This window comes from Mustela erminea, chromosome 1 (genome assembly GCF_009829155.1).
Source record: "Mustela erminea isolate mMusErm1 chromosome 1, mMusErm1.Pri, whole genome shotgun sequence".
Classification (NCBI taxonomy): domain Eukaryota; kingdom Metazoa; phylum Chordata; class Mammalia; order Carnivora; family Mustelidae; genus Mustela; species Mustela erminea.
The window spans coordinates 37,108,274-37,135,976 of NC_045614.1; the positions used below are offsets into that span (position 1 = coordinate 37,108,274).

General features: G+C 41.8%; 1 protein-coding gene across 6 annotated transcripts in view; it reads right to left on the reverse strand.

The window, feature by feature from the left end:
- The window catches only part of FRMD4B (FERM domain containing 4B), a 323,555-nt gene that overhangs the window by 81,822 nt on the left and 214,030 nt on the right, over positions 1–27,703 (reverse strand). For all 6 annotated transcript variants that reach the window (XM_032324873.1, XM_032324848.1, XM_032324885.1 and 3 more), the window contains 2 exons: positions 27,402–27,494; positions 15,428–15,512 (listed from right to left, as the gene is read on the reverse strand). In XM_032324873.1, coding sequence (XP_032180764.1) covers positions 15,428–15,512; positions 27,402–27,494 — 178 coding nt within the window. The remainder of the gene's footprint in view (positions 1–15,427; positions 15,513–27,401; positions 27,495–27,703) is intronic.

Here is a 27,703-nt window from a genome sequence, read left to right on the forward strand (position 1 = left end):
TGGGTGGGAGAAAATGCCAGAAGACTGGCCTAACACGAGGTTTTAGGATTAACTGGATTCTCTCTGCATATACTCTCAATGTTCCTCTGTCCCAGTGGCGATCAAATGTTGATGACTTGTTTTCTTGGAATTCCAAGAGAAGATGCTTGAATGGATGAGCAGAGAATTGTATCCACCTATTCTTAGAGCTGATTTTACAGTGATTCTCCTGAATGTCTCCACAAGCTACTCACAGTAAACACAGCAATGAAGGTTATAGTACATACGCTGAGATGCCCGCACTTTCAAATCCGATTGTGTGATGTCCAAAGTGTATTCCAATAAATTCCGTATATTAAATTTCAAGGTTACAAGTGCGGCACCAACGCTGGAAAACTGAATTTAGGAGCAGTAACTCCATCTTAACTAGTGAAAACAAAATAGGATTGAAAGCTGAGAAAGTCTAATATTATGGTTGTTTCTCAGAGCTGATTTTCAGCTTAACTTGATCTTCTCACAAGCCCATTCTGAAAGACTGATCAACGCAGTTGCTAGTGTAAACTCTGTTTACTTTGCTCACTTGCCCACGATTTACTGAGGGCCTCTAGCATAGGCCAGGCTCTGTGCCAGTGGTTGAGCCGTGAACATGACTGAGGACTGACCTGGACCCAAGGACTTAGCCTGGCCGTGGGCGGCAAATCCACGAACAAACAATTTGACACAACGGGAGGAGAGGGGAGAAGCATGTAAAGGGTATTTTGGAGGCTGGAAGAACTGAGCTCCAGAAGGACACTGGTGATGGTGCTTAAGGGGACGAAAGCATTGCTCCAGGAGTCTGGGCTGGAGCTGATTTCTGGAGGATAAGAAGAATATTTGGCAGAGGGAAAGGAAGGGAGGGAGGAAGGCGGTCAGCAGGGAAACAAGAACATAAAAGAGAAAAAGACATTCAGCAGGCTAAGTATATTAAAAAGGCACAGAAGTTTGGCAAAGGCTGGGATCGTCAGGGAACAAGGAGGTATTTCAGTTTGACCACAGGGTGAGTGTGGGAAGAGGCTCCAGTAATAATCCAGGGCTTGGGCGTCCTCTTAAGGGGCTGATATGGAAAGGCAGTAGTAAGAAGAGCAAAAATACCAACAGCAAAACACGGTGCCAGACACTGTTCTCTACGCTTTGCATATATTAACCTATCGGTTGAGGCAGGTACTATTCCTGCCCCCGCTTTAACAGTTAAACTGAGGCTTAAAAATGTTAGAACCATGCCCAAGTGAGAGCCAAGGCCCTGTTTCTGAGCCAAGGGTGCCTGGTTGCATTCCACAGTCCCTATAGGCAGCCGGGAGTCCCACGAAGACCTGGGAGGGGCGGAGCTTTGTCGATTTCACTTCCTGAAATGCCTCAGCCCTGCTCTTCGATTGTTCATTCTTCAATCATTGACTCGTTCACTTACTCGTCCATTGAACACCCTTTTACTTGAGATAGAGGTCCTAGAGATTCCCACGTAAAGAAAACCTGGCTCCCATCTTCCATGTGTCAGTTTATATTTAATGAAATAAAAATGGGCGATGGAGCCATCAAAAGAAATGAAATCTTGCCATTTGCGACGACAAATGGAACTAGAGGGTATCGTGCTGAGCGAAACAAGTCAATCAGAGAACGACAACTATCATATGATCTCCCTGATATGAGGAAGTGGAGATGTAACGTGGGGGGTTGGGGGGGTAGGAAAAGAATAAACGAAACAAGATGGGATGGGAGGGGGGAGACAAACCATAAGAGACTCTTAATCTCACAAAACAAAACTGAGGGTTGCTGGGGGGAGGTGGGTATGGAGAGGATTATGGATATTAGGGAGGGTATGTGCAATGGTGAGTGCTGTGAAGTGTGTGAACCTGGCGATTCACAGACCTGTACCCCTGGGGATAAAAATACATTATATGTTTATTAAAAAATTAAAAAATTAAAAAAAAAGTGCAATGGCAAAGTATCCCTGTGCTCCTTCCCCAAGCAGCACACTTAACTCTCCAAACATAAGAGCAAAGAGAACAGAGGACGCAAAGTGGACCAGATAAGGTTAAAGCAGCCTAAACATACAAAAAAGTTGACAGTCTAACAAAATGTAAAATGTTGGCAACAAGGGGTCTCAACCAAAAAAAGAATCATGCTCAAAAGAAAGAAATATGACAGAATAATACAATCAAATCTCCAGTATTAGGCATATGAATCAATTCCTTTTTTTTTTTTTTTGGTATTTTTCTGCATTTTCTAGAATGGACAATTACTTCTTTTACAACTGGGGAAAAAGCCATTCTGCCCATTGTCTTTAAGAGTAAACCTTTTGCTTTTCTAGATAAAACAATTAGGAATCTTCAACTTCCATTAGTTTTGCCAGGTGAGAAAGGTGACTGACTGAGTGTTTTTCTGATAGAGGGAAAGTGATGAGCAAAATGTTTTTATTCTCTTCATACAGCTTTAAAGAGGTAAAGTTCAGTGACTACATTGATTGCTTTTGTCTTTATTTTTCTGATTCAAAATAATTCAAGCTTCTTGCTCAAAAAAATGATAAAAGCATGACTTAGGGAGCTAAAGTTCCATAACCTCACTCCCAGAGATAATAGATATTTAGGCTATGCCATACTTTTTTCTGTTTTTCCCTACGTGTAAACCCCATTGTATATACATAAAAGTAAATAATAAAGTTAACAACAATCACAGTATATTCACAGTTCCATAACTTGATTCTTTTTAAACGAGACAAGGTAGTTTGGACACACTTCCTTGTCTGTTGGAAATGACGCTATTCTAAGATGGCCACACAGTATCTTATCACATCAATGCTTTGTCCTTCATTTAACCAATCCCTGCTGAAGTGTATTTTAGGCAGTTTCCAGTTTCCTACTACTAGAAACAATTATTTAAGGTCTTTTTATATTTATCTTTTCATATTTCAGTAACATCGTCCATGAGATAATTCCCAAAGCTGGTGGACATTTGGGTGCAAAGATATATTCTTACTTTTAATGGACGTGGCCAGACTGCCCTCGAAAGCCACAGGGGCTTTGAAAAGAGCTTTGGCGCCTCCAGCTTCACACACACAAACGCAAACAGAATTCAGTTATGCCATATGCTCCATCCCTCTGAGCAGGGGTAAAAGCGTGTTTTAGGGATGCTGGGCTGAGGCTCTCGCCAAGTCTCCTAATGAAAGGGCACATCTAATAAGCTCTCGGTGAAGAAAGGGGTCTGGAGAGAGGATAAGAATAAGTATGACTGGATAGTCTTGCAATAACGAATTTTAATAGGATCATTAATGCTCGGTTCTTCTGTGTTTCTACATTTATTCCAGGTACAAAGAGATGAGAGCTTTTGAGAAAAGAAAAGGGAGCATAGTGAAATCTGTTAGGGCATTCCTGAGCCCATGTCTGGTCCTTTTTGGTTGGTTGTATCTTCCTGCTCAGCCTAGAGCAGAGGCAGTCGTAACTGGCTTAGCACCCAGGTCAACATCTCTTGATTGATTCCAGAGATGTTCTGTTTAAAGAATCAGAATAGACCTAGGTTCTCTCCTGTGCTCAGATCTAACACAGGCTCATTAATACCCAGGAGGCTCACAGTTGTCACTTACCACTTTATTATTTAACAGGATAGTATATGTTCACGACAGCATTTCACAAGTGTGGTCAGCAGTCCATTAAGAAGTGTTGCTTGAAAGAAAATTTTCACATGCAAGGAAGTTTGGACACTATTGGGCTAAACAAAATCACATGTTTGCATACTGAAGAACTTTTCAAAGTCTTGAACATGTTCACTGCATACAGTGAATTTCCAAGAAAGTGGTCTAATATTCAAAGTTTCTTAAACTCTTTCTGGTAAGAAAATAGCTTAAGACATGAGATAAGATTCTTGAGCTGCAGATTTTTTTTAAAGACTCATTTATTTATTTGAGGGAGAGACTTTGTGTGTAGTGGAGGGAGGGGGGAGGGGCGAGTGTGGCAGAGAATCTCAAGCAGACTCTACACTGATTGCAGAGCCCTACACAGGACTCAATCTCAAGACCTTGAGATCACGACCTGAGCCAAAGCCGAGAGTCCGATGTTGAACCAACTGTGCCACCCAGGCACCCTGAGCTGTAGATTTAAAGTACAGTATTCGTGCGTGTGTGTGATCACAAATGCCTAATTCTGTTTGTGAGATTTCTTGTATTGTAGAGCTAGGAAGATGTCTCACACTGCTTTTTATAGTATTACGGAGGAGTAACAAGATACATCAATGAATTCTGGGTATGCTCAGACTTTACAGGGTCCCTGGCATCTTTCAGAAATATTATGTGCTAGAAAGTCTCATCACATGTATTGCCTTTAAAGTTCAACACAACACACATCCACACACAAATGTACAAATGAAATCATCCTTAGGACTTAGGACAGGCCATGGGAAGGCCCTTGTGCTAGAATACTGATAGCGCAGCACTCCTCAGAAATGCTGGCTCTCAAGAGGAATGCAGTGAATTTTTACTGACTGAATGAATGAATGCATGAATGAATGAACAAATGAATGAAAGGCAAATACCCTGCTTTCTGGAGCTAAGCTGCCTAGTGATTGCGCCATTACTAATGAGAAATTTAGCCATGGCCAAATTATTTAATGTACGTATGTTTCCATCTCCTCGTTTGTGAAAGCAATAATAAAAAACACTATCTGTTGTTGAGAGGATTAAATAAGCTAATAAGTGAAAAAAATCAAGGCCTGCTGCCCAGGGAGCTCTCAGGAGGTGGAGCTGGCATCCTCACCCTCCTCACCCCAGGGCATGATCTCCCCTTGAACCCCACTTGCTTTGCCTTTTCCTGCCTTTCCCTTAAAAAAAATTTTATACACAGTAGACAAGGTGGCCAACGTCATTTTAATCTGCTAAGTATGTCTTCAAATCACTGGTTTTAAAAAAGGGGTGGTGGTCATAATTGTACATTGATTACTAAAGTCAGACGTGGTCACGGAGGCCTCCAGAAATGGGAACCGGGGCCACGCCCGCAGTCCCGTTTTGGGCATTCAGGCTTCTCCTCACAGGCAACAGGCAAGGGGGACCGCTGCCCACACGCTGAGCTCTGCCAGGGTTCCCCAGTATCAGTTTCGGAATTTCCACATCATCGCCACCTGGCACAGGTGGTTGTTTTGCAAAGGCAAGGTGTGCCCCTCTGCATTCTCACCGAGGAAGCCAAACAGGTTCAAGAGCCCTCACCTGACCAACAACTCAGACAAGAGCACTCTCCCGGGGAACACTTGACCCACACGGGGCTGTTGGTAGCCTTCTGGTAGGTTCTGTTCCTCCATGAGTGCTCACGTGGGGCAGAAAGGAGATGAGTGCTTTGTCCCCCAGCCCAGCTTGTGGAAGCCATTTGGCTCCTGGTGTCCGGAGGCAACTATACTACCGTGGGCTAAGACCATGAGTATGTGCATCACAGGTGAGAATAAGGGAAAGAAGGAGCTTAAACTTCAGATGCCTCAGATCCACCTCCCCCATGGGGAAGGGGGTAGATAACCCTCATACACCCAGAAGCAGTGTATTTAGTGGTTAAAGTCCTAGATTCTGGCATTAGACTGCCTGGGATGAATCCTGGCTCCTCCACTTATTAGCTATATTACCTTCTGTATACTTAACCTGTCTACCTCAGTATTCCCACCTGTAAAATGGGGGATAATAACAGAACTTAGGTAAGGTTTGGAGAACTAAATGAATGAATATACGTAGTAAGCACCTCGCAAACTGTATGTATTCAATACTCGTTAGGGGCTGTGACCTACCCACCCTGTAACAATAGCCCCCGAGGTTTAAATTAGGGAGGACACTTTTATTTCCCTGGAGCAATGATCAAAGAAAAGCAGAGGTGCTTTTATGGGCCATAGCGCCTTGATGGTATAATTTTCTAAGGATACTTTTCCCACCTTTAGTCGCTCTGTGATGTTAAGCAAACGACTTAACCCGCTTGGGCTGCTGTTCTTTTATTTTTAAAAAGGGGATCACACCTTTTCTCCTTCGTGGACTAGAGTGAGAATCAAACGCAGTGAAATGTGTATCACTTAGCATAGTTCCGGCACACACACACACACACACACACACAAATGTACAGAAAAGGCTCTGCAGACGTTTCTTTCCTTCCAATTAGTTTCAGAGCTGGAAAGCAATTTCCTATCTTTTTCTGCTCTCCTGTTCTTAAGAGGGAAATGCCTTTCCTGTTTTAACTGCCGGGAAAGAAGAGAAGAAATAAAAAAGCATCTTTCTAGAGTCGTCTCTGGACCTTGATTTGTATGTCACAAAGCCGGGTTCAACCCATATTTAAATATTCTGCATGTTTAACACGCAGAAAACCCAGTGGTTCTTCAACTAAAGTGCTCAGGAAAATCACCAAAGAAACTTGTTGAAAAGGCTGATTTCCATCTCGCCTCAGTTCTGATTCCGTGCTCTGGAGAGAGGCAAGAAGGCAAGAGCTTGCTCATTAAGAATGATCACTTGTTGCAAATCTGGTAAAAGTAGTCAAAGGTCACATAATTAGAAACACTGCTCCGATCTCACCAGATCATTTTGAAATGGGGAGAAAATGGCTCAGCAAGTCAAGGAGAAAAATCAAGAAATCCTCGGAGCATTCCCAGTTATAAACAGCCTCAAACAGTGCTGGCAGGTAGCAGGCACAAAAAGGAAAGAACTGCTAGATAAATACTCTTTTATGTACTCAGTTCTAGCCATGGTTGACTTTGGCCTATATGTCGATAGCTTTGTAACTGACATCGACTATAACTAGTTTTCTGTAAGATTACTGTTGACATTTAATTGATATCTACAATAACTGGAGAACAATCTAATGCCCTTTTAACTTTTTTAAAATAAAAGTTGGACTATATGTTCAGTTTTCTCCATTATAGGATCATTCTTACTCCTTTGCTGAAAATTGTAATTAGAGTTACCATAGCATTGCTAAATGATATTCAGGAATACTAGGAAAATGAAATTTTCTAAGCATTTTAGATGTTTAGTTTCTCAGTAAGTTTATATACATTTCAGAGTTAATGCTAGTCATGTGATACAACAGACAAGCCGTTTTGTTTATCTCTAGACTTCTTGGGGGAACAAGTGTTCATCATCAACAGCATCCATTCATTTATTGTGTTAGTGTATAAGAGTTCACTGAATGCCCAGTTCCTACCACACTATGTACATGGGGATTTGCTTTGGAGTAAACAAAAGTGAAAATTCTCTCTTCCTTTTTCAGACTCTCCTGGGATACCCAAACTCAAAAATGAGGTCCAATATGTCTTTCAACAGAAACCTACCAATGACTTCTTCTCATGGGCAATGACATTTACGAAACCGCTGGGAACCACCCAGTGTTTCAAACGTTATACTCAGAAGGGTGAATTTTTTAAACATAAACCCACATTTACATAGCTAACCAGAGTATGAAACTTTATCACAAATCGTATTTCTTTCTGACAAAGCATACAAAAAGATACTGTGGCTTTGTCAGTATCTGCAAATAAGAGCTCTCTTTTCTTGCCTGGATTTGTTTCTGTCTTCAGTGGAAGGAAGGAGCTGAAGACAGGGACAGCTATCTGGCAGGGAGAAAGAAGTGTGGGTAGTGGGTGACTAGAGGTGCTGAACACATCATTGCCAGGTAGCATGTCCTCGGCACAGTGTGGAAGGAAGCCCCATTTACCCTCATATCCAGCATTGGGTCTTAAACTAACAGCAGCTATCAGTGACCGATTTTCACCAAGCAGTAATCCACCCATGTGTGTTCTATAGCTGAGACTATGTTCTCATAAAATGTACTGACTCCTGGGTCCATGATTCAGATGTTATTCCCTGTGTGTGATGTTCTTAAATTATCATATATCTTAGAAATTACTCAAAAGCTGCTTTACCAAATAGCGATGTGATCCTGTTATCACTTACCGGATCCTATAACATCTCTTGGGACCGTTTGTTACTAGTCATCTGCATATTACTTAGATAGAAAATATTCAACTCTAAATTCCTTTTTAAAATTAAAAAGAATTTTTATTTTTTATTAACATGTAATGTATTATTCAACTCTAAATTCTTACAACTGAATTAAAAAATTATTGCAAAAATATTCATAGGTCATAGTGCCTAACAATACTATATTTTGTAAAATTTCTAAATTCTTTGACAAGTCACAAAATCCCTTTCCATTTAGAAAGGATGTCTCAAGAACTGACATTCATAAGAAGAAGTAGAAGTTAAACGAACTCCGCTTTTCAGTACTTCCTCAAGACCAACAGAATTTGGCACACAAAGCTACAAGAGAAATATCCCGAGTTAAAATTTCCCCTGTATCTGTCTTTACACAGCAACAGAGCAAAGAAGCAATCAAGGAAACTGTTTCATTGGCCCATGGCCAGCTAGGTAGTGAAAAATATAACAAGGGGTAATTGTACTTCTCCACACAGAAGATAATGACCAACAGTGGTTTATGAAATGTTTTCTCCTGACTCAGGAAATGCTGCATTTGCTATATAGGTATCTACTTATCAGTCAACTCTTGGAGTTCTTAGGGAAGCTCAAGTCCCAACAAAGAGAGGCTATGTTAAAGTCTTTGGTGCTGAAGACATTTTACTTTCTCCATAGATTTAACCAAAAGCTCTGATCTGAATACTTCTGTTTCTAGCCAAGATGGGTTAACAGGGACTGGATTTACCTTCTCACCATATACAAACAAACAGAACTATATTAAAAAAAAAACAAACCTAAAAAACCAGCCAAGAAATATGAAACAAAAGTTTTCAAAATAGTGAATAAAAGGCAACAAAGGACAGTGAAATTTGAATGAGGTGAACCCTGTGACTGCCCCACTTACAGCCATGAGAATGTTCCCGGGCTGTGAAGGTGTTACACGGAGCAAGGTACACTCTCTTGAGTGGAGGAGACAGAGCTGAGAGACTGGGGAGACCAAAATGGATATAATTTGCAGAATAGAGTGCCAGAGAAAGGAGAGCTTCACAGAGAGAATCCTGAAGATATACAGAGTACTGATCATTGCATGCATGGAAAGAGCCTGCCCAAGGCTGGGGAAAAACTATCTAAGAAGATGAAAGGGAAGAGTGCCTGGTCCTCACACAGAGGTGGCTCCCACGGAAAAAAATCATAATTCATGGGGCATTGAATAGACCATTAGGAAGGTCTTGCCTCCGTAATGGGGAATAATTGGCTCTAGAGTGAGCACTGCTCTGGGTCAGCCTAATAAATCATAAAACTAAGACTTGACGAAAGTCAAAATGCATCTAAGTAATTATATTTTATTCCAAAACAATATCAAGAATATTTAAAGGAATATAAAAATAGGCAGTGCTCCCAAATTTAAATTAAACACTATGCAGCATTCATTCAAATATTATCAGGCATGCAAAGAGTAGGCAGGAAAACATGACCCATAATGAGGAGAAAAAAATGAATCAGTCAAAACCTACCAGAACTGACACAGATATTAGAATAAGTAGAGAAAGGCTTTGAAACAATTATTATAATTGTATCTCATATGTTCAAAAAATTAAGTAGCCACATGGAAGATAAAAATGATCCCAATCAAACTTCTAGAGATAAAAACTTAATATACTGGATGAGACCAATGGCAGATTAGACTGCAAAAGAAAAGATATAAAATTGAAGATAGAGCAATAGATACTATCCAAAATAAACATACACACAAAAATAACTAAATAAAAAGAAGAGAGCACCCCTGGGATGTGGGATAATTTCATATTGTCCAGTATATGTGTAACTAGAGTTTGCAAAGGAGGCATGGGTGGGAATAGGAAAAAATATTTGAAGATGAAAAGGTGGAGATATTTCAAAAACTGATTAAAGTTATAAACTCACAGGCCCAAGATGCTCAAAAATACCAATATCAAGAAACATGAAGAAAACTATACTGTAGCACCTCATAATTAAAAGGACTGATAAAAAGAAAATCTTATAAGCAGGCAGAAATATCAAGTGTTCACACAAAACCAACAATATTGTGTGCACCTATAACACATCAAAAAGTAAAATGTACGGCACTGACAGCATAAAGGCTGTTGGGGGAGAGAGAAATACACTATTGTAAGGTTTTTGCACTACACGTGAAATGGTATTATGCCACTTGAAGGTAGATGTAATAGGTTACAGATGTATACTCCAGAGGCACCTGGTTGGCTCAGTCACTTAAGCTTCAGACTCTTGATTTCAGCTTAGGTCATGATCTCAGTGTCGTGGGATCGAGCCCCATGTCAAGCTCTGCCCAGCGGGAGTCTGCTTGAGATTTTCTTTCCCTCTGCCTCTGCTCCCCCCCGGCACCACCCCCTCTAAAATAATAAATAAATAAATCTTAAAAAAAAGTGTATACTATAAACCCTAAAGCAACCATGGAAAGAATAAAACAAAGAGTTATGGCTAATATTCCAACACAAGAGGTAAAATGGAATCATACAATACACAATAAATCCAAAAGAAGACAGAGGAAAAAATAACAGATGAGACAAACATCAAATAAATAGGAAGATGACAGACCTAAACTTAACCATGTCAAAAATCATACTACATGTAAGTAGTATATATATAACCAGTTAAAATACAATGATTGCCAAAATGCATTAAAAAATCAAGATGCAGGGTGCTTGGGTGGCTCAGTGGGTTAAACCTCTGTCTTTGACTCAGGTCATGATCTCAGGGTCCTGGGATCGAGCCCCACATCAGGTGCTCTGCCCAGGGGGCCTGCTTCCCCCCCCCCCCCACCTCTCTGCTTGCTTCTCTGCCTACTTGTGATCTCTCTCTCTGTCAAATAAATAAATAAAATCTTAAAAAAAAATCAAGATACAATTAATGTTGTTTTCAAAACGTGTGCTTCAAATATACGATACAAATAGTTCAGAAGGATGAGAAAAGATTTACCATGATAACAATGAATCGAAGAAACTTGAAGTGATTACATTACTATCAAACAAAGCAGACTTCAGAAAAAAGAATATTACCAGGATAAAGAGGTTCATTTTACAGTGATAATCAAGAGGACACAGCAATTCTAAACACTTATGCCCTAATAACAGAGCTTTGAAATGCATGAAACAAAACTAATATTTTAATTAGGTCAACTTGCAAAAATAAATAGAAACATTCACAGTAAGAGCTGGAGATTTCAGTATCCCTCTGTCGATACTTGATACAAGAAGCAGACAGACAATCAGCAAAATATAGTAGACTTGACCGATACTATCAACAAAGTCTACTTAATTAAAACTATAGTATATTCTGGGTCATGAAACTAGTCTCACTAAATTAAATAGGATTTAATTCATTCAAAGTGTGTTCTCTGACTATAGTGGGATTAAATTGGAAATAAATTAAAAAATGGCTAAGATAGGGGCTCTGGGGTAGCTCAGTCCATTAAGTGTCTAACTTTGGGTCAGGCTATGCTCTTAGGGTCCTGGGATAGAGTTCCATGTCCAGTGAGGGTCTCTGCTCAGCAGGGACTCTGCTTCTCCTTCTCCCTCTCCCGTTTCTGCTCTCTCTCTCGTTCTGAGAAATAAATAAAATCTTAAAAAATAATGGCTAAGGTATTTCCAAAATTGATGAAAACTATAAAACCACAAGTCCGAGATGCTCAATAAACACCCATCATAAGAACCATAAAGAAAGCTATACCAATGCCCCTCATAATCAAAAGCAGTGATAAAATTCACAGAACATTCCACACAGTGACAGCAGAATACACATTCTTCCCAAGTGTACATGGATCATTTACCAAGATGGAACATATTCTGGGCCATAAAACAAGCCTCAATAAATTTAAAAGGATTTAATTCCTACAAAGTGTGTTCCTTGACCACAGTGGTATCATATTAGAAATAAATAATAGAAAGATCTCTAAAAAAAAAAAAAAATCCCCAAATATCTGGAAACCAAACCCGCATTCTTCTAAATAACAAGAGGCCATTGAAGATATTCAAAAGAGGAATTTTGAAATCTTTTGAAGTAAATAAAAATGAAAACATAACATGCGAGAATTTGTGGGATACTACTAAATCAGTTCTCAGGGGGAGATTTTATCTACTAAATGCCTGTATCAGAAAAGAACATCTCTAAACAGTGATCTCAGTTTCTATCTCAAGGAACTAGAATAAGAAGAACAAATGAAGCCCAAAGAAAAAGGAAGAAAAGAAATAATAAAGATAAAAGATAAAGATAATAAAGATCATAGCAGAAGTCAATGAAATAGAAACCAGAAAAACAACAGAGAAAATCACTCAAATCAAAAGCTGGTTCTTTGAGAAGCTCAAAAGCGATAAACTTTAAGCCAGACAATTAGAAAAAAAAAAAAGAAAGAAAGGCACCAGTTATTAATATCAGGATAAAAGAGGTAACAGCACTGTAGACCACATGTTAAGAGGGAGATAAGGAAATATTTTGAACAATTATGTCTACAAACTTGACAACTAATTAAAAAAACAGGCAGACTAATAAAGATAGGCTAAAACTATCTTTATTAGCAGATGTCATGAATATCTACAAAGAAAATCCGATGGAATCTACAAAAAAGCTACCAAAATTGATGAGTTTAGGAAGGTTGCAGGATTCATGAAAGGTACAAAAACAAATTGTATTTTTATATACTAGTAATGAACACTCAGAAATTGAAATAGAAAGATACCATTCACAATTACATCAAATAATATGGAAGATTTAGGGTCAAATCTGAGAAAAGTCCTGTAGGCTGAAAACTATAAACACTCCTTAGAGAAATTAAAGATGACTGAAATAAATGGAGTTTATATTCTGTGTCTTGGGTCTGTCCATATTGCTAAGTTGTCAGTTCTTTCCACATTGATCTATAGATTCAGTGCAATCCTAATGAAAGTCTCAGCAGGTGTTTTTTTGGTTTTTGTTTTGTTTCATTCTTTTTTTTGAAATTGACAGATTGATTCTAACATTTATATGGAAATGCAAAAAATAGAATAAATAAAACAACGCTGAAAAAGAACAATCTAGAGTCTGTTCTGATTTCAAGACATTCTAAAGCTATAGTAGTCAAAACAGTATGTTATTGGCAAAAAGGCTAACAAATAGATCAATGAAACAAAATAGTCTAGAAATAAACTTATGCATAAAAGTAAACTGATTTTTGAAGACCACTTTGAAAAACATTTTGGCAGTACCTTAAAAAATTAAGCATATCTACTTATATGACCTAGCCATTTTGCTCCATTTATCCAAGAAAAAAGAAAGTATGTGTTTATACAATGACTTGTACATGAATGTTTGTTGCATTTTTATTTGTAATAGTCCCCAAACCGGTACGACCCAAATGCCCATCAACAGGTGAGTGGATCATTTTGCAACATATATATGTATCGAATCATTCAACTGTGCTCCTTAAGTTTACAGGGTGTTATATGTCAATGATATCTCAGTAAAGCTAGGAAAAAATGGGGGGAAAAAACCCCACAGGAGAATTGAAAAACAATTTAAGGTACCTCCATACAAGGGAATACTTGAACAGTAAAAAGGAATGGGCCACTGATACATGCAACAGCATAGATGAATCTCAAAATAATTATGCTTATCAAAAGAAGACATAAAGATGGGGCACCTGGGTGGCTCAGTTGGTTAAATGTCTGCCTTTTTGGCTCAGGTCATGATCTCGGGTCCCGGGATGGAGCCCCACATTGGGCTCCCTGCTCAGTGGGGAGTCTGCTTCTCCCTCTCATTCTACCCTTCCCCCTACTCTTGTTCTCTCTCTAATAAATAAATAAAATCTTTCAAAAAAATAAAACAAAAAACATTATCTGCTGCAGGATTCTGTCTGTACACGACTCTAGAAAATGTAAACTGCTCCATTGTGAGAAAATGCAGATGTACAGTTGCTGGGTATATGCACTTTCTTGATTTTGGCGATCATTTCATGGCTACTATACATGTTAAAACTTACAAAACTGTATACTTTAAACATGTACAGCCAATTATTTCTCAATACAGCTGTTTTAAAAAATGCAACAAAAACCATGCCCTGTCTGAGTCTTTAATCGGTTAAAGCTCTGTCTGTGTGTGTTCAGGGAGCCACCCTTAACATTTTGGGACCTATGGGAAATGTACCAATGTAGGTTCCTTAACCCATATATAGTCTGCCCCCATTGTCTTTCTAGGCCAGGCATCCTGGGCACCCCTCAGATTTAGGGTGATGTATCTGGACAGAAGGGGTTCCCACCTTCTGGGCTCTGGAAGGCCCTGGAAATGGGCATGGGCTCTGAGATCCCAGACACCGAGACTATAACCTAGAATGGAGAAGTTCTCTAGGTTCACAGGCTCCCTGCCTTGGCCCAGGGTGTGGTTTGAGAGCATGGAGTAGAAGCCTTGAAGGCAAGGATAGTCTGCAAGGGGGTAAGGTCAAAATTGAGAAGGCTTTAGAGCAATGTGATATCCGGGCACGGGATCATTTCTCTAGCAATTCGTGTTCACTGCACTTTACAAAAGCAATGTATCCTCCAAAGATTGGATACAAATAAAAAAACAAAATAGCAAAAAACCGGCCCGTCACCACAGATTACTGAGACACTGCTTTATTTTATTTTTATTATTATTTTTAAAGATTTTATTTATGTATTTGACAGAGATCACAAGTAGGCAGAGAGGCAGGTAGGGGGTGGGGGCAGGAAGAAGGCTCCCCACCGAGCAGAGAGTCCCACGCAGAGAGCCCATGCAGGGCTTTATCCCAGGACCCTGGGATCCTGACCTAAGCCAAAGGCAGAGGCTCAACCCACTGAGCCACCCAGGTGCCCCTGAAACACTGGCTTTATTTATTTATTTATTTTTAAGATTTTATTTATTTGACAGAGAGAGATCACAAGTAGGCATAGAGGCAGGCAGAGAGAGAGAGAGGAGGAAGCAGGCTCCCTGCTGAGCAGAGACCCCGATGCGGGACTCGATCCCAGGACCCTGAGATCATGACCTGAGCCGAAGGCAGCGGCTTAACCCACTGAGCCACCCAGGTGCCCCCGAAACACTGGCTTTAAAACATGTGGCTCTGAGCAGAGGCCCCTAAGTAAGATTGGTTTGGAATTATGGGAGAGGTAGGGGAAACTCTGTGAAACAAGATTTCCAGAATGACTTTTTTGAGATTTCAATCCCAATCTGACTGCTCCATCTTTGCGTCTTTCTGGAATATTCTGTGTGGAGTACGAGCTGCCTTTAAGGCCATGGTAGTTGTCTGTGAGTGTGAGTCCCTTGCAGGTGGCTGTCTTTCTTAGAATTTGAGAAGAGCTGCCTTTTGTTTAAAATTTTTATATTTTTTTAACAGCCCTGGAAAAGATTGTGGCCCTTTTTCTTTGGACAGGAAAATCTAGGCAATACCATTTGTCCTCCCTACTCCAGTCCGTCTGGGCTCATTCACTGAATGTAACAACTGGGGCATCTTACCTTGTGCACACAGGACTTGGCGTTCAGGAAAAACAGCTCCACGGTGGTTTTATCCTTTAAAAACGATATGCTTTCAATGTAAAACCTGAAAAATAGTACAGAAATTGTTTTTTTTTTTAGATTTCTTTCCCTCCCTCAGCATGATGTCGTGTCTTCATTTAGCGTCCCCAAAAGCAGAGAGGATTTTGAGGAACTAGGAAACAGTTGTGCTTTTTTTTTTTTTCCTTTTAAAAGAAGTCTGTAACACCTACGTATGTCTACGTGTATGTACAAATATTCACGGATATGAATGTAGGCATACATGCAGTTAAAATCTCTTAACAGAAAGTTTTTGTGTGTTGGACGGTGAACTCAAGAGAAATCTGCAATGGAATCCAGCTACAAACCCAGCTTTATCTGTGTTGATCATTCTTGGACATGTGTTCTGGGAGCTCGTAATACCTCAGCTTCAAAACACAGCCCAGGTGAGCTTTGAGGGCTGAAAGCAGAAGTCGACTGAGTGAGAAGTACATAATGGAATGCTGACGTCCTCCCTGGGTCTCAGACTTGGTGAGGGCCCCACGCCCACCTTGCCAGGCACCCACCAGCCAAATTTCAATCACACCCAGCTTCTTTCCTGTCATCTTTCCAGGCCAGAGTTTTCACTCGGCAGGAAGCCAAAGCACTTAACCTTGGACTTTTTTTCATGCAAATGAAGAGTATTCTAGGCCTCTCCCCACCCCCTTCCCTGGGCTTTAGTTCTGGCTCCTTGGAGAGCTCCGACAGCCCCTTGTAAGGAGGGGTGGGGAGTCCTTCACTGTTCTGGTCTGTTCTCAAAATCTCCTAATGATGAGGCTGGCCAGGGAACACGAAGCCCTGGGTGGCTGAGCAGCCTAGAGGAGGCGCAGAAGTTTTTCTCAAGTTTGGAGCTTTGCTTGATGAATAATGCATGAAGAGACCTAACACCCCAAGACAGCTCACAGGTCGGCTCCTGGAAGAGAAACGGACGTGGCTCGGGAGCCTGGTGTTAGTTAGCTGCACACCATCGTGAAAGTTCTTTGGCATCAGTCCTCCATCCCCTGCCCCCTCAACGAGGACAGGATGTTGGATAAATAAATGAAACTGAAAAGGACCGTGGATGATTTTATCACGGCGATGGCAAAATCATTGGAAAAATTCCACCTCTAATGTTGAATCATCAAGGGGAGTTCCAGAGGGAGAATAAATCCTTTATATTTTCCCTACAAGGGTTTATCTCATAAGTGAGGTTAAGGAAGACTGATGACGGCTAGTCTGTGAGGAAGGAAAGTGGAGGACTCAGACACGGAGGAGAACGTGGGGTGGGGGAAACAGGCTTTGGAACCGGAAAGGTCCAGATAGGGACTCCCTCCTCTAACCATTTATTAGCTGTATGGCCTTATGGGTATGATCATCAGCTTCTTTGTGTCTCTTCTAAAATGGCTGTCACGGTTGCACTCATGTCATGGTTTGGGGGGTCTTGGAAGGATTAAACTAAGTAATATATGGATTAAACTAAGTAAATATTAACAATTCTTAATAAAAACCTATTCTCTGGAATTAAATGCTGTGTGGTGGCAGGGTGGGGACCATGACTCCGGCTTTGAGTGTAAGATCCCAGACCTCCAGCGGCCTTGGCAGCATTACTCAGGGGTGCCCCAGGCTTTTGGCCCTTGGGGCAGTGACTCGCTTGCTTCTGTGCGCTCAGCTCCTGCTGCGGACTTGCCCTTCCTTTTTTTTTTTTTTTAAATTTATTTATTTATTTTTCCATATATTTATTTTCAGAAAAACAGTATTCATCATTTTTTCACCACATCCAGTGCTCCATGCAATCCGTGCCCTCTATAATACCCACCACCTGGTACCCCAACCCACCACTTCAAACCCCTCAGATTGTTTTACAGAGTCCATAGTCTCTCATGGTTCATCTCCCCTTCCAATTTCCCCCAACTCCCTTCTCCTCTCTAACTCCCCATGTCCTCCATGCTATTTGTTATGCTCCACAAATAAGTGAAACCATATGATAACTGACTCTCTCTGCTTGACTTATTTCACTCAGCATAATCTCTTCCAGTCCCGTCCATGTTGCTACAAAAGTTGGGTATTCATCCTTTCTGATGGAGGCATAATACTCCATAGTGTATATGGACCACATCTTCCTTATCCATTCGTCCGTTGAAGGGCATCTTGGCCACGGTCGCCAAACTATGGAAAGAACCAAGATGTCCTTCAACGGACTTGCCCTTCTTTCCTTGACTGGTGGCTTCTGCTTCCTGCCTCCCTCTGCCTTCACTGTTTCTCTGTCAATCCCTCTGAGGGATCACAGGGGCTTGGTTGGTCCACTGCTTATCCCACATAAGGAGCCTCTCTGGGGTTGAGCGCTCTTTCTTCCAGGCCAGGCAACTCAATGGCTGCATCCTGAAGGAACTTCCGGTTCAACTAGGTAGTGATGGTGCCAGTTGCTTTCTCTCTTTGCTTCTACAAGTACTTTATCCCTGTCAGCTGAGGTAATGGGAGCTTCCTGAAAGGGGCAGCTGCAGTGGGCCAGCTACAATCTCCTGAGCTCTTGCTTATGGCTAGCCAGGCGCTAAGCGCCTTCCATGTTTTGTCTCATTTCATTCTCAACAATCATTTCACTTAATCTTCAGTACAACCAGACGCCACAGGTAGCAAATTATGAGCCCATTTCACAGATGGGGAAACAGAGATGGAAATGTCAAGTCATCTTCTCTAAGCCCTACAGGTAGGAAGTGGTGGAGCCATGATTCGAACTAAGGCCTCTCAGACTTCAAAGTTCATGTTCCAAACCCACGTGATATAATGCTTTTGTACAATAACAATCACAATGAAAAGTAACACGCACACAATGCCATGGGGCCCGAAGGAGGGTTGCAATTAGCTCGGCTTACGAATCAAGAGGGAGAAGGATGCCAAGCTTGAAATCCGTAGCCCTAAGTGTCACAGGGCACGAAACGTCCCTTTGGACAACTGAGCCGAGTCTTAAAGAATGCATGAGTTCACCAGGTAGGGAGAGTTCACCATTCTAGGGAGAGGACATATCAGCCAAACCAGTCCTCTTGCTAATCTTCAGGAATTCAAGAGACCACATGCAGGGGGCTGGGTGGCTCAGCCCTAAATCAGCTTGTGGCTTGCCCAACTCTGAACATACAGCTTTGTACCAGAAACTGGGTTCACCTTGTTTCTGAAGCCCAAGTCCCTGACTATACCTTCGTTCCAGTAAACAAGCCCCTATCTTGTTTCCCACCACTTTCTGGCAACCTGCCCTGCTGCCTTCTACCTTTCCTCTTCGGCATCTGATTACCTGCTCTCTCAATCCAGAATCCTATCTCTCCCTCAAGGGGGGCATTGTAATGGCTTCATATTTATGGAGCGTATGAAAAGTGAGTGTCATCCTTTGGGAGAACAGCTCCCCAGGCACACCTATCAACATGTATCATGAAGTGAAAACAAAATCTAGGGCTTCTTAATGAAATAAAATGAACTCTCCCAGACTTGAAAAATAAAGACCTTTTGTTCCAGCCCCTTTTTGGCAAAAGGATACTGTTTCCTTTCTGCATGCTTACTGTGAGTGATTTTCACCAAGATTTTGTGAAGCTGAAGCCCCCGGTTCAATTTCCAGCCCTGAAAGGAGCTCAGGCTTTCTGACTAGGCATATGTTTCAGAGACAAACCTCAGAAAGCTTAATAAGTACAATTTCTTGAGAAGAGAGTTTGCTTGGAGAGGTTTTGTCTCTAGTTTATGTGCTCCCCCAGCTATCTTTGTTCCTTCCTGATGGGACAGGTGTTCACCTAACCACTTAGCAAGGATAACAGAACATCACACTTCAGTGATGTGACAGAGATGGCTTGGGGAAGGGCAGGCCTGTTGGCCTGATGACAACACAGGTTTTGTCAAAAAGCGTTAGAACACGGGAGTTGTTTGGAAAGGATCATTCTTCAATAGTCACTTACGTATAGGTGGCCAGTATTTTCTTCTTGGGCCATTTATTCATGGTGACCAAAAGTCAACACCATGGAGTTGGGGAGAGAGCCCCATCCTGGGACCTTGAGCTGGCTGTGCAGCTGCTCAGTGCTCCCCTGCTTTACCTGCCCCACACCCCAGAGCCATGAGATGTTTTAAATGTGCTCAACAGAGTGGATGGCATGTCACTCAGTAGCCAATGGGTGGTGGGCATTATTACTAGATTCTTCTTCGTCTGTGGATGGGACCATAATGATAGGCACTGGCTAAGCTGAGAAGCTTTTTAAAACTTTAGCGTGTGTCCTTCCTAAGCTCTTTCTCTCAAGGACACCAAATGCTCCCCAGGTGTCCATATATATTTTTTTTAAATTTAAGGTTTTATTTATTTATTTGACAGAGAGAGATCACAAGTAGGCAGAAAGGCGGGCAGAGAGAGAGCGGGGTGGGAAGCAGGCTCCCTGCTGAGCAGAGAGCCCGAAGCAGGGCTTGATCCCAGGACTCTGAGATCATGACCTGAGCCAAAGGCAGAGGCTTAACTCACTGAGCTACCCAGGTGCCCCCTAAGGTGTCTATTTTGACCCAGAACGGGAAAATGTTGTGAAACAAAAATCCTTCTGACCATTTACGACTTGTTCTCCACAACTAAGCCTATTTCATTTTCCAGGGCGATCCTTATGTCTCAGTGATATCGTTAAAGACAGCGAATCGGGCAAGAATTGCTCAATGACCTTGCATTCTCCCATCCAAGTACTAACCAGGCCCGACCCTGCTTAGCTTCCGAGATCAGACGAGATCGGGCGCGTTCAGGAATGACCTTGCATTCTGAACAATGCTGGGCTTGTGAGTGGCGTCCGGTGAGGGCCTCCTTCTGGGTTTCGGTCAGTCATTGTAGGTAATTTCTGGCACTCAGCGCAGCCGTAGGCCCAAGGAGATTTCTATCAGATCCCAGTCCACATTTGGAGCAGGGAGATCTCTGCTTATTGCTTGTAATGACCCTGCCACACCACCGTCTCACTTTATAATGCGTGCTGAAGACAGCAGTGTAATTGAAGAATACTGTACTTTCTCCAAGCCATTATGCAGGGCTCGTGGGAGTCCCAGATGCTCCTTTCATCTCTGAGAGGGGTGACGTCTGAGAGAATTCCCCAAGGAAAGCACTATTTGCTTCCACAGTGTGCTCCCCTGCCAAAAGACATTCCCTCACTTCTGAATTTCCAGGCATCTCTAGGAGAACCAGCGAGGGCCCTCCAGATTAGCCTGTAGGAACCTGCCCTTTTGCCCACGGCTGCGGTGTGGCTCTTTCTGAGCTCCCCAGGGATGGGCTAGAGGCCCAGGAGGGGTAAGGGCCTTGCTGTGACCTGTCCGAAAGGGTTCTAAAGAAGTCTTCTGCCCCAGGCAACCCATAAGAATCTAAGTGCGCTTCTTCCCTTCCAAACTGCAAAACAGCCTGTTCCCATCCTCCCCGAGCAAAGGAGGGACACAGGCTTGGAGAAGAGGGCAAGAAGGGAGGCAGGAAAGGGAAGATGGGGTGTGGGGAGGATGGCTGGGCACCGTGAATGACAAAGACAAACGATGAGATCTTCCACCTAGGGCAACCGTGAATGGGTCTGACCTAAGCCAGACAGTCCCAAACCTCCCACATTTGAAGACCATATATCATGTTATGGATTTTTTTTTTTTTTTACCCATTCCATATGTGATTAAGGCAGTCTCTTAATTTATATCTTAATCATCGTTAACATTTACTGAGGTCTACATTATATGTTCGTATAGGTTTAATCCTCCAACAAGAAGGTGCATTTTACACATGAGGAAAATAAGCCACAGGGGGCAGTAAAGAGCAGAGCTGGGATTTGAACCCAGGAGAGAAGCTAAAGCACCAGTTCCCAGTGGACAGAGTAGGGGTGCACTGGGCAGTGTGAGAGGCATTTTTGGATCACCTTGACTTGGAGGGCGTCCTGGCATCTGGGTGGCCAATGCCCAGGACGCTGAGACCATCCCACATCCCTGCGACGAATTACCTGCCCTGCACTAAAGGCCAAGCTTTAACTTCTGCGCGCTTCAGCTTTTTGCACTCGTTACATTATTCATTCTTTCCTTCTGCCCTTTTGATGTCCCCCCGAGGACAGATTACAGAGGAGAGTGAGCCGATTCCCACAAATAATGTTTGATATCAGAAAGCACACTGAGAAATAGAATCCTGTAAAACTGGAATCAGGATCAAGCTTCAAGTTTTGAAGGGTTCTGTGTCTTTCTGGATCTCTCGTATGAGTCAGGATGTCGGATCCTTATGGATGGTGGCCTCTGACCAAGTGCCTGGAAGGTCAAGAATTGGTGACGCCACTTAGGAGGTCACAGTCAATATTAAGGCAGCCAACAGTCACCTTCTCTAGGTTCCAGGATATTGCCCACTTCGATGTGACTGTGGTGGGTAGCCCAGAGCTCCGGCTGACCTCACACATCTGCCTCAAAGAGCCTCTGCTGGGTCCACAGTAGGAGAATTAGTTATTCCTCTGGGCTTTTGATCACATTCCTCCTTGAAGAGATAAAGTTTCCTGTCCTCTGCTTATTCTAAGTTATCTACTCTTTGATAGCTTTAAAATAAGTCGCAGCTAGCCCCTCACAAACATTCTAACTTCTCTTCCTTTTATCAATCCTAATGCTTGCGTTGAAAAAAAATATCTAAGTAATGAGTTCGTTGTAGGAAAAAAAATGGAGAGAGATAAGCAAAAAGACAAAAACAAATCATTCTCATAATCATTCTACCCAGAAATTAACTGCTGCTTGCATTTAAAAAAAAAGCTTAAGTAATGTGTTCATCGTAGGAAAAAATATATCGAGATTAACAAAAAGGCAAAAACAATCATTCCTAGAATCATTCAACTCAGAGATTAACAACTGTAAGCATTTTAGACTTTCTCCCTACTCATGTATTTCACAGAAGTGTAATCATGTCACGTTTTGTGGTTTGCTTGACTATATTGGGGGCATTTTTCCATATTAACAAATCTCTTTTTTCACCAAAGTTTTTGTTTGATTGTTTTTGCCTGTTGTGTTGTACTCCATATATTTGGTTTTCTTAAAAAAAGAAAAAAAGTCCAGTGGAATGATGGGGACCTACAGGTTATAGTCATGATGCCTCCTTCAGTTTAACTCTTTTTAAAAGCTGAGTGTTCCAGAACCAGGCCACCAGGTGCTGAGAGAACTTTCGAAGTTTTTCTAAGGCTCCATGTTTGCAACAGCTTTGGCAGAAAAAAGGCAGCAGTTTCCCCTCCCCTCCCCCACGTTTGTACTAGAACTCTCCAAGTCATGCAGGGAGTTCTCAGCCCTGAGTGTCATAGACAATGCCTTAGGGGTACATCTGAGTAGTCTCTTACAGCCCTAGGACACAGCAGAGGGGACTTGAGGAGGAGGAGGAAAACCGGCAGGAGAGGGAAGACCAGAAGGGGAGTGGTGGGGGGTGGTGTGGGGGGAGCAGCAAAGACTCAGAAGAAGGGAGTAAAAGACTCCAAGACGAGACGTGGCTTGGTGTGGAGCAGGGTGGTACCAGCCTGAGCCACCTCCGCCTGCCCTCCCCTGTCTCCCCTGAAGGAATGGGAGCTTTTCCAGTGAGGTCACACCAAGGCCCTGCTCTCTGATTTAAATGCTTGCATGCTTTCTAGCTATCAAGCTTTGCCAATGTTCACATCTGGGCTGCATTACTAAGGAGGCCCCTGTGTTTGCAGAAGATAATTTACAGCAGCAAATAACAACCCCCCAGCCTGGAGAAGTCCCCCAGCAACCTGGGGGAGTTCGGACTCACATGGAAATGGAGAATTGGTTCAATGAAATATGGTGCATAAATAAATCATGAGGCGTCTATACACCCAGGTGTCACATGCGTATTTAGCACATATCATTGAGCTTTTGTAACCAAAGAGAAGACAAAGGTTTAATCCTGAAGTTCATCAAGGGAACGCTGAATGCCCTTCACCTTCAGTGTCTTCTTTCTTCCACGCAGAAGCAGCCTGTGTTTCTGAGCTGCTCCCTGGGCCCTGGAGGGAATTTACCAAGAGAAAGTTGCCCCCCTTCTCCAATCCCAGATCTGCAGGACTCCAGTGTTTAGCTCAGGACTCAGTGAGACAATGCACATCAAATATTTAGCCCAGTGCCTGCCACCGGGTTAATACTACATCTCCATAGAGAGAGAACTACTTGAGAGCAAAACTGTGTTTTTTTTTTCTTTTCCACAAACACTACAGTTTTTTGAAAAATTGTATTTTCTTATATTTTTATAGCATTTTGTAAACTTACTTCCTATCCCGATGTCTCTTTTAGTTGTCACAACCAACTTGAACAAGACCACATCTACTCCATCTCTAGTGCACCGGGTCAGATGCTGGGCCAGGAATGTGGGGGATCTGGGGCTTGGAGGGATATGATTGTCTAGTTTAAAGATTCCTAGGATAATTCAGATATGCATCTCCTCTCTCTGTGGGGAATCACTGAAATGCAATGTACTTTAAAAAAACCCACTAATTTCTTTTATTAAAGTGACCAATTATTCATTGTAAGAACGCCATAATTTCCAGAACCTTATCTTCATCCTTGGCTTTTGAATATTTCTGTTCGCAATGACAATAACCACGAGGCACATCCTTATAATGTGCTACCTCTGTCAGGAATCCTTTGTCGTTGTGCTTACACTGCTTTGTGATTGCACCTCCGTGACTGCTTCCAGTTACAGAATGAGTAAGTCACAGGGATGAAAGGTATAGCAGAGGCATACAGCCAATGGTAGAGTAATGGGTGGTGATAGAGGGTAGCGACATTTGTGGTGAGCCCCGGATACAGTATAGACTTCGCAAATCACTATGTTGTACACTTGCAACTAATGTAACTTTATGTGTCAATTACACTTCCACTGAAAAGAAGAAAAAAAAGGGAGGGCTGGTGTATTTCTGAAGAGGGTTGGTATATTTCTGGAGGCTCCTGGAGGGACCAGTATCCAAACAGAGTCAAAAATCTGTCTTGGGTTCCCTTCTTCAATGACTAAAAGTGTAGCTGACAGAGGCAACTTCCGAGGGTCAGTGATGTTATCTATGGGGATGTCGGTCTCACCAATGGTTCTGTTCTCTCAAAAGAAGAGGGCAGAGGTCCTCTGAGAGGGACCAGACTTCACAGGGCGCCTCTGACCAAGCCCTCCAAAGAACGACATTCCACTGCATGACCTCCATCAGCTCACTTAATTCTCTGTGGCTTTTGCTTTATCATCTCTTTAATTAAGTTGGAGTAACAACAAGCACTTAATTGGAATAATAACAAAGACTATTATGATCTCACTATACTGTTGGGAGGAAAAATTAAGTGAATAATTAAGAACTCGATAAGGGTTCTGAACACGCAAGAAGTTAAGGGAAAGTCACGCCATGCGATTACGGGCCACTCTCGAGAGATAAGGCTTAAGTAAGTGCTGAAACTCATGGAAACAAGCAGCAGGCTGCTTGGGCATCTCAGGAACCTGCTTCCAGAAGATAGCGCTGCCATAAGGAATGACTGAATAGAAGGGAGACGGAGTTTTCTCCCCTGGTGTTTTGAGACCAAAACTAGACCGCACATCAGCGGTCGGAGGAGTTCACAATCGGATGACTAAATAAATGGTAGTGTTAAATTCTCCAAAGACAGAGGGTCTTGCTGACTACTTATGCCACATAAGTAACACGTGTGTGCAAAGAGGAAAATGCAAGGATCTTAACCACAGCCTGCATTAAAACATACATAACTGGGAACAGCTTAAGTGCTTCATAGGAGACTGGACCCTAAATTTTGAAAGTGCACACAAAGAGGATTTTCACAGACACAAGGAGAAATTTTGAGGCTAAAAACAATTCTGTCCCCAGGCAACGAGGGTCATCCTTCTTCTTCTCTGAGAAGAGGAGGATGTCAGGGCGGCGGGGAGGGAGCAAGGCCGGAGGACAGTAAGTTCATAGAACGTGAAATGCTTAGAGTGAAACTATAATCTTTTGTGAAAAAATATATTGACCTATGTGGAGCCATTTTTCACACACAAGATCAAAATTTCTCTATGCTCTGACCCGCTTATTGACCAATATGCTCTCTTTCTTACTGCCTGTTAGTTTACATTTGCCTTTTCCTCCAATTCCCATGAACACGAGTTTTCCTTCCAGGAAACTCCTATGTCTTTCTTTAGGATTTCTGGGCAATTCTCCACATTAGCTATGCTCCTGGACAAATCACCATTTATGCTACTTCCTTTTTGGGTTTCAAAAACATGTCTTGTGGTATGAAAGAAATTCCAAGCCAAATATCAAAGCAGAAAGAAAAAAAACAAAAACAAAAACAAAAACAAAAACAAATTGGAGATTGCCAATACTTTATTTCCTGAGTTAGGAGCAGCTACCATTGACAATCACCATTCATATACAAAAAGATGCTTAAAAAAAAGGTTATTACCATACTTTTGGGTTTCATGGACCAGACTGAAGTAAATGAAATGAAGTTAAAAAAAAAAATTGGGGGGCATCTGGATGGCTCAGTGGGTTAAACCTCTGCCTTTGGCTCAGGTCATGATCTCAGGATCCTGGGATCAAGCCCCGCATCGGGCTCTCTGCTCAGTGGGGAGCCTGCTTCCCTCTCTCTCTCTCTCTGCCTGCCTCTCCACCTACTTGAGATTGAAATAAATAATATATTAAAAAATTTTTTGTGTAAGTGAGCATGATTTTGCCAGGTAATCATAGTATAAAAATTCCCAAAAAGAAAAATAAGAAGCTTCCACTACTAGGTCATAAAACAAATCATCTTTCTTCCTTTCCCTCTTTCTTTCTTCCTTTCCTTTTCCTTCCTTCCTTTTTCCTTTCCTTTCCTTCCTTTCTCTTTTTAAGTAAGCTATTAAGATTATGAACGCATGTGCCTCTGAACTAAACTCTCCAACTGCCAAACATGTCGCAACCCAGAGATCAAGAGTTCCACACTCTACCAACTGAGCTAGCCAGGCACCTCAAACAAAGCATATTTCAATATCCAAAAAATAACACAAGCTCAGAATACAGAAACATTCTTTAGGTTGCTCTAGCTTTCTGAAAACTTATTGGGATTCCTGGGAAATCTACTCCCTTGACTTATTTGATCATATTTGGCTTCAGACAAGGAAAACAACTCACTGTGAAATTTATCATCAAATTCAGGTGGTGTGGGGAGAGCTGCCAGGGCATAGAAAAGGGCTTTCATCAAAATTGGGAACGTTTTACTTCTTAAGTTAGGTACAGGAACACAGGTGTCACTTTTTATAACATTTTCTTTATTTTAGAGTGTGAATATTTCATGTGGAAAACTATTCCCATCATGGGTTGGCTTTAAGAAATCACGGATTGAGTTGAACACATCCATTTCTGGAGAAAGAATGTAAGGACGTCCTAGGAATGGGTAAGTGACCTGCGCGAGCAGACAGAGCCAGGGGACAAGTCAAGGACTCCTCACATCCTTCTCAGCAATCTCTCTGCCCGCAAGCTGAATTCAGATTTCTGCACTGTTAAGATAATTCTTTCCATGAGCATTTGTTTGCATTTTATCTTCTATTCAAACTAAAGCATGAAATTGTATAAAATTCAATTCTCGCCGCAGTCTAGGAAACATTCATACATAACGTTTACGTAACAGTAAATGTCTGCCATATTTCAAATTATAAAAATCCTAAACGTATTCCGAGTTGAAAACAGCCTTATATATTAAAAAAAAGTACCTATGTTTTCCAGCTTTAAATTGGTCCAAAGGACTTTGAGGCATAAAGGAAGGTGATCCTACCCTTCATCATCAAAGAAAACAGTTCTACACAGTATCTATGGCAACTTCGTCTCCAGACTAAGACAGTAGAGAATTTTCCTCACATAATAATGTTTTGATAGGTCTGTTCCTTTTTTTTTTTTTTTTATTCTCTAGAATTTTTTTTTTTTTTTTTTAAAGGGAGGTGGGAATGCTGGATGTTTCTATGGATACATACCTCACAGCAAAATGCAAAACAGTGGCACCTGGCTTCTTTGGCAGATCATGGTCAAGAACTCGGTGATCTAACTGTAGCCAGTTCTGCTGACCTCTGTGAGGGCAAAGCAAAGAAAAAGTATTAAATAGAAGGTCAGAGAAAGGTTCAATAACACGCAGTGTTGGCAAAGCTGTGAGCAAAGAGTTACTGTCATACAGGGAAGGCAGGTGTATAACATGTTACAGCTGGTAATGAGGCTAATTTAGCAATTACTATCAAAGTTATAAAAGCATCCGCCTTTGAGACAGACTGTTGATTTCCAA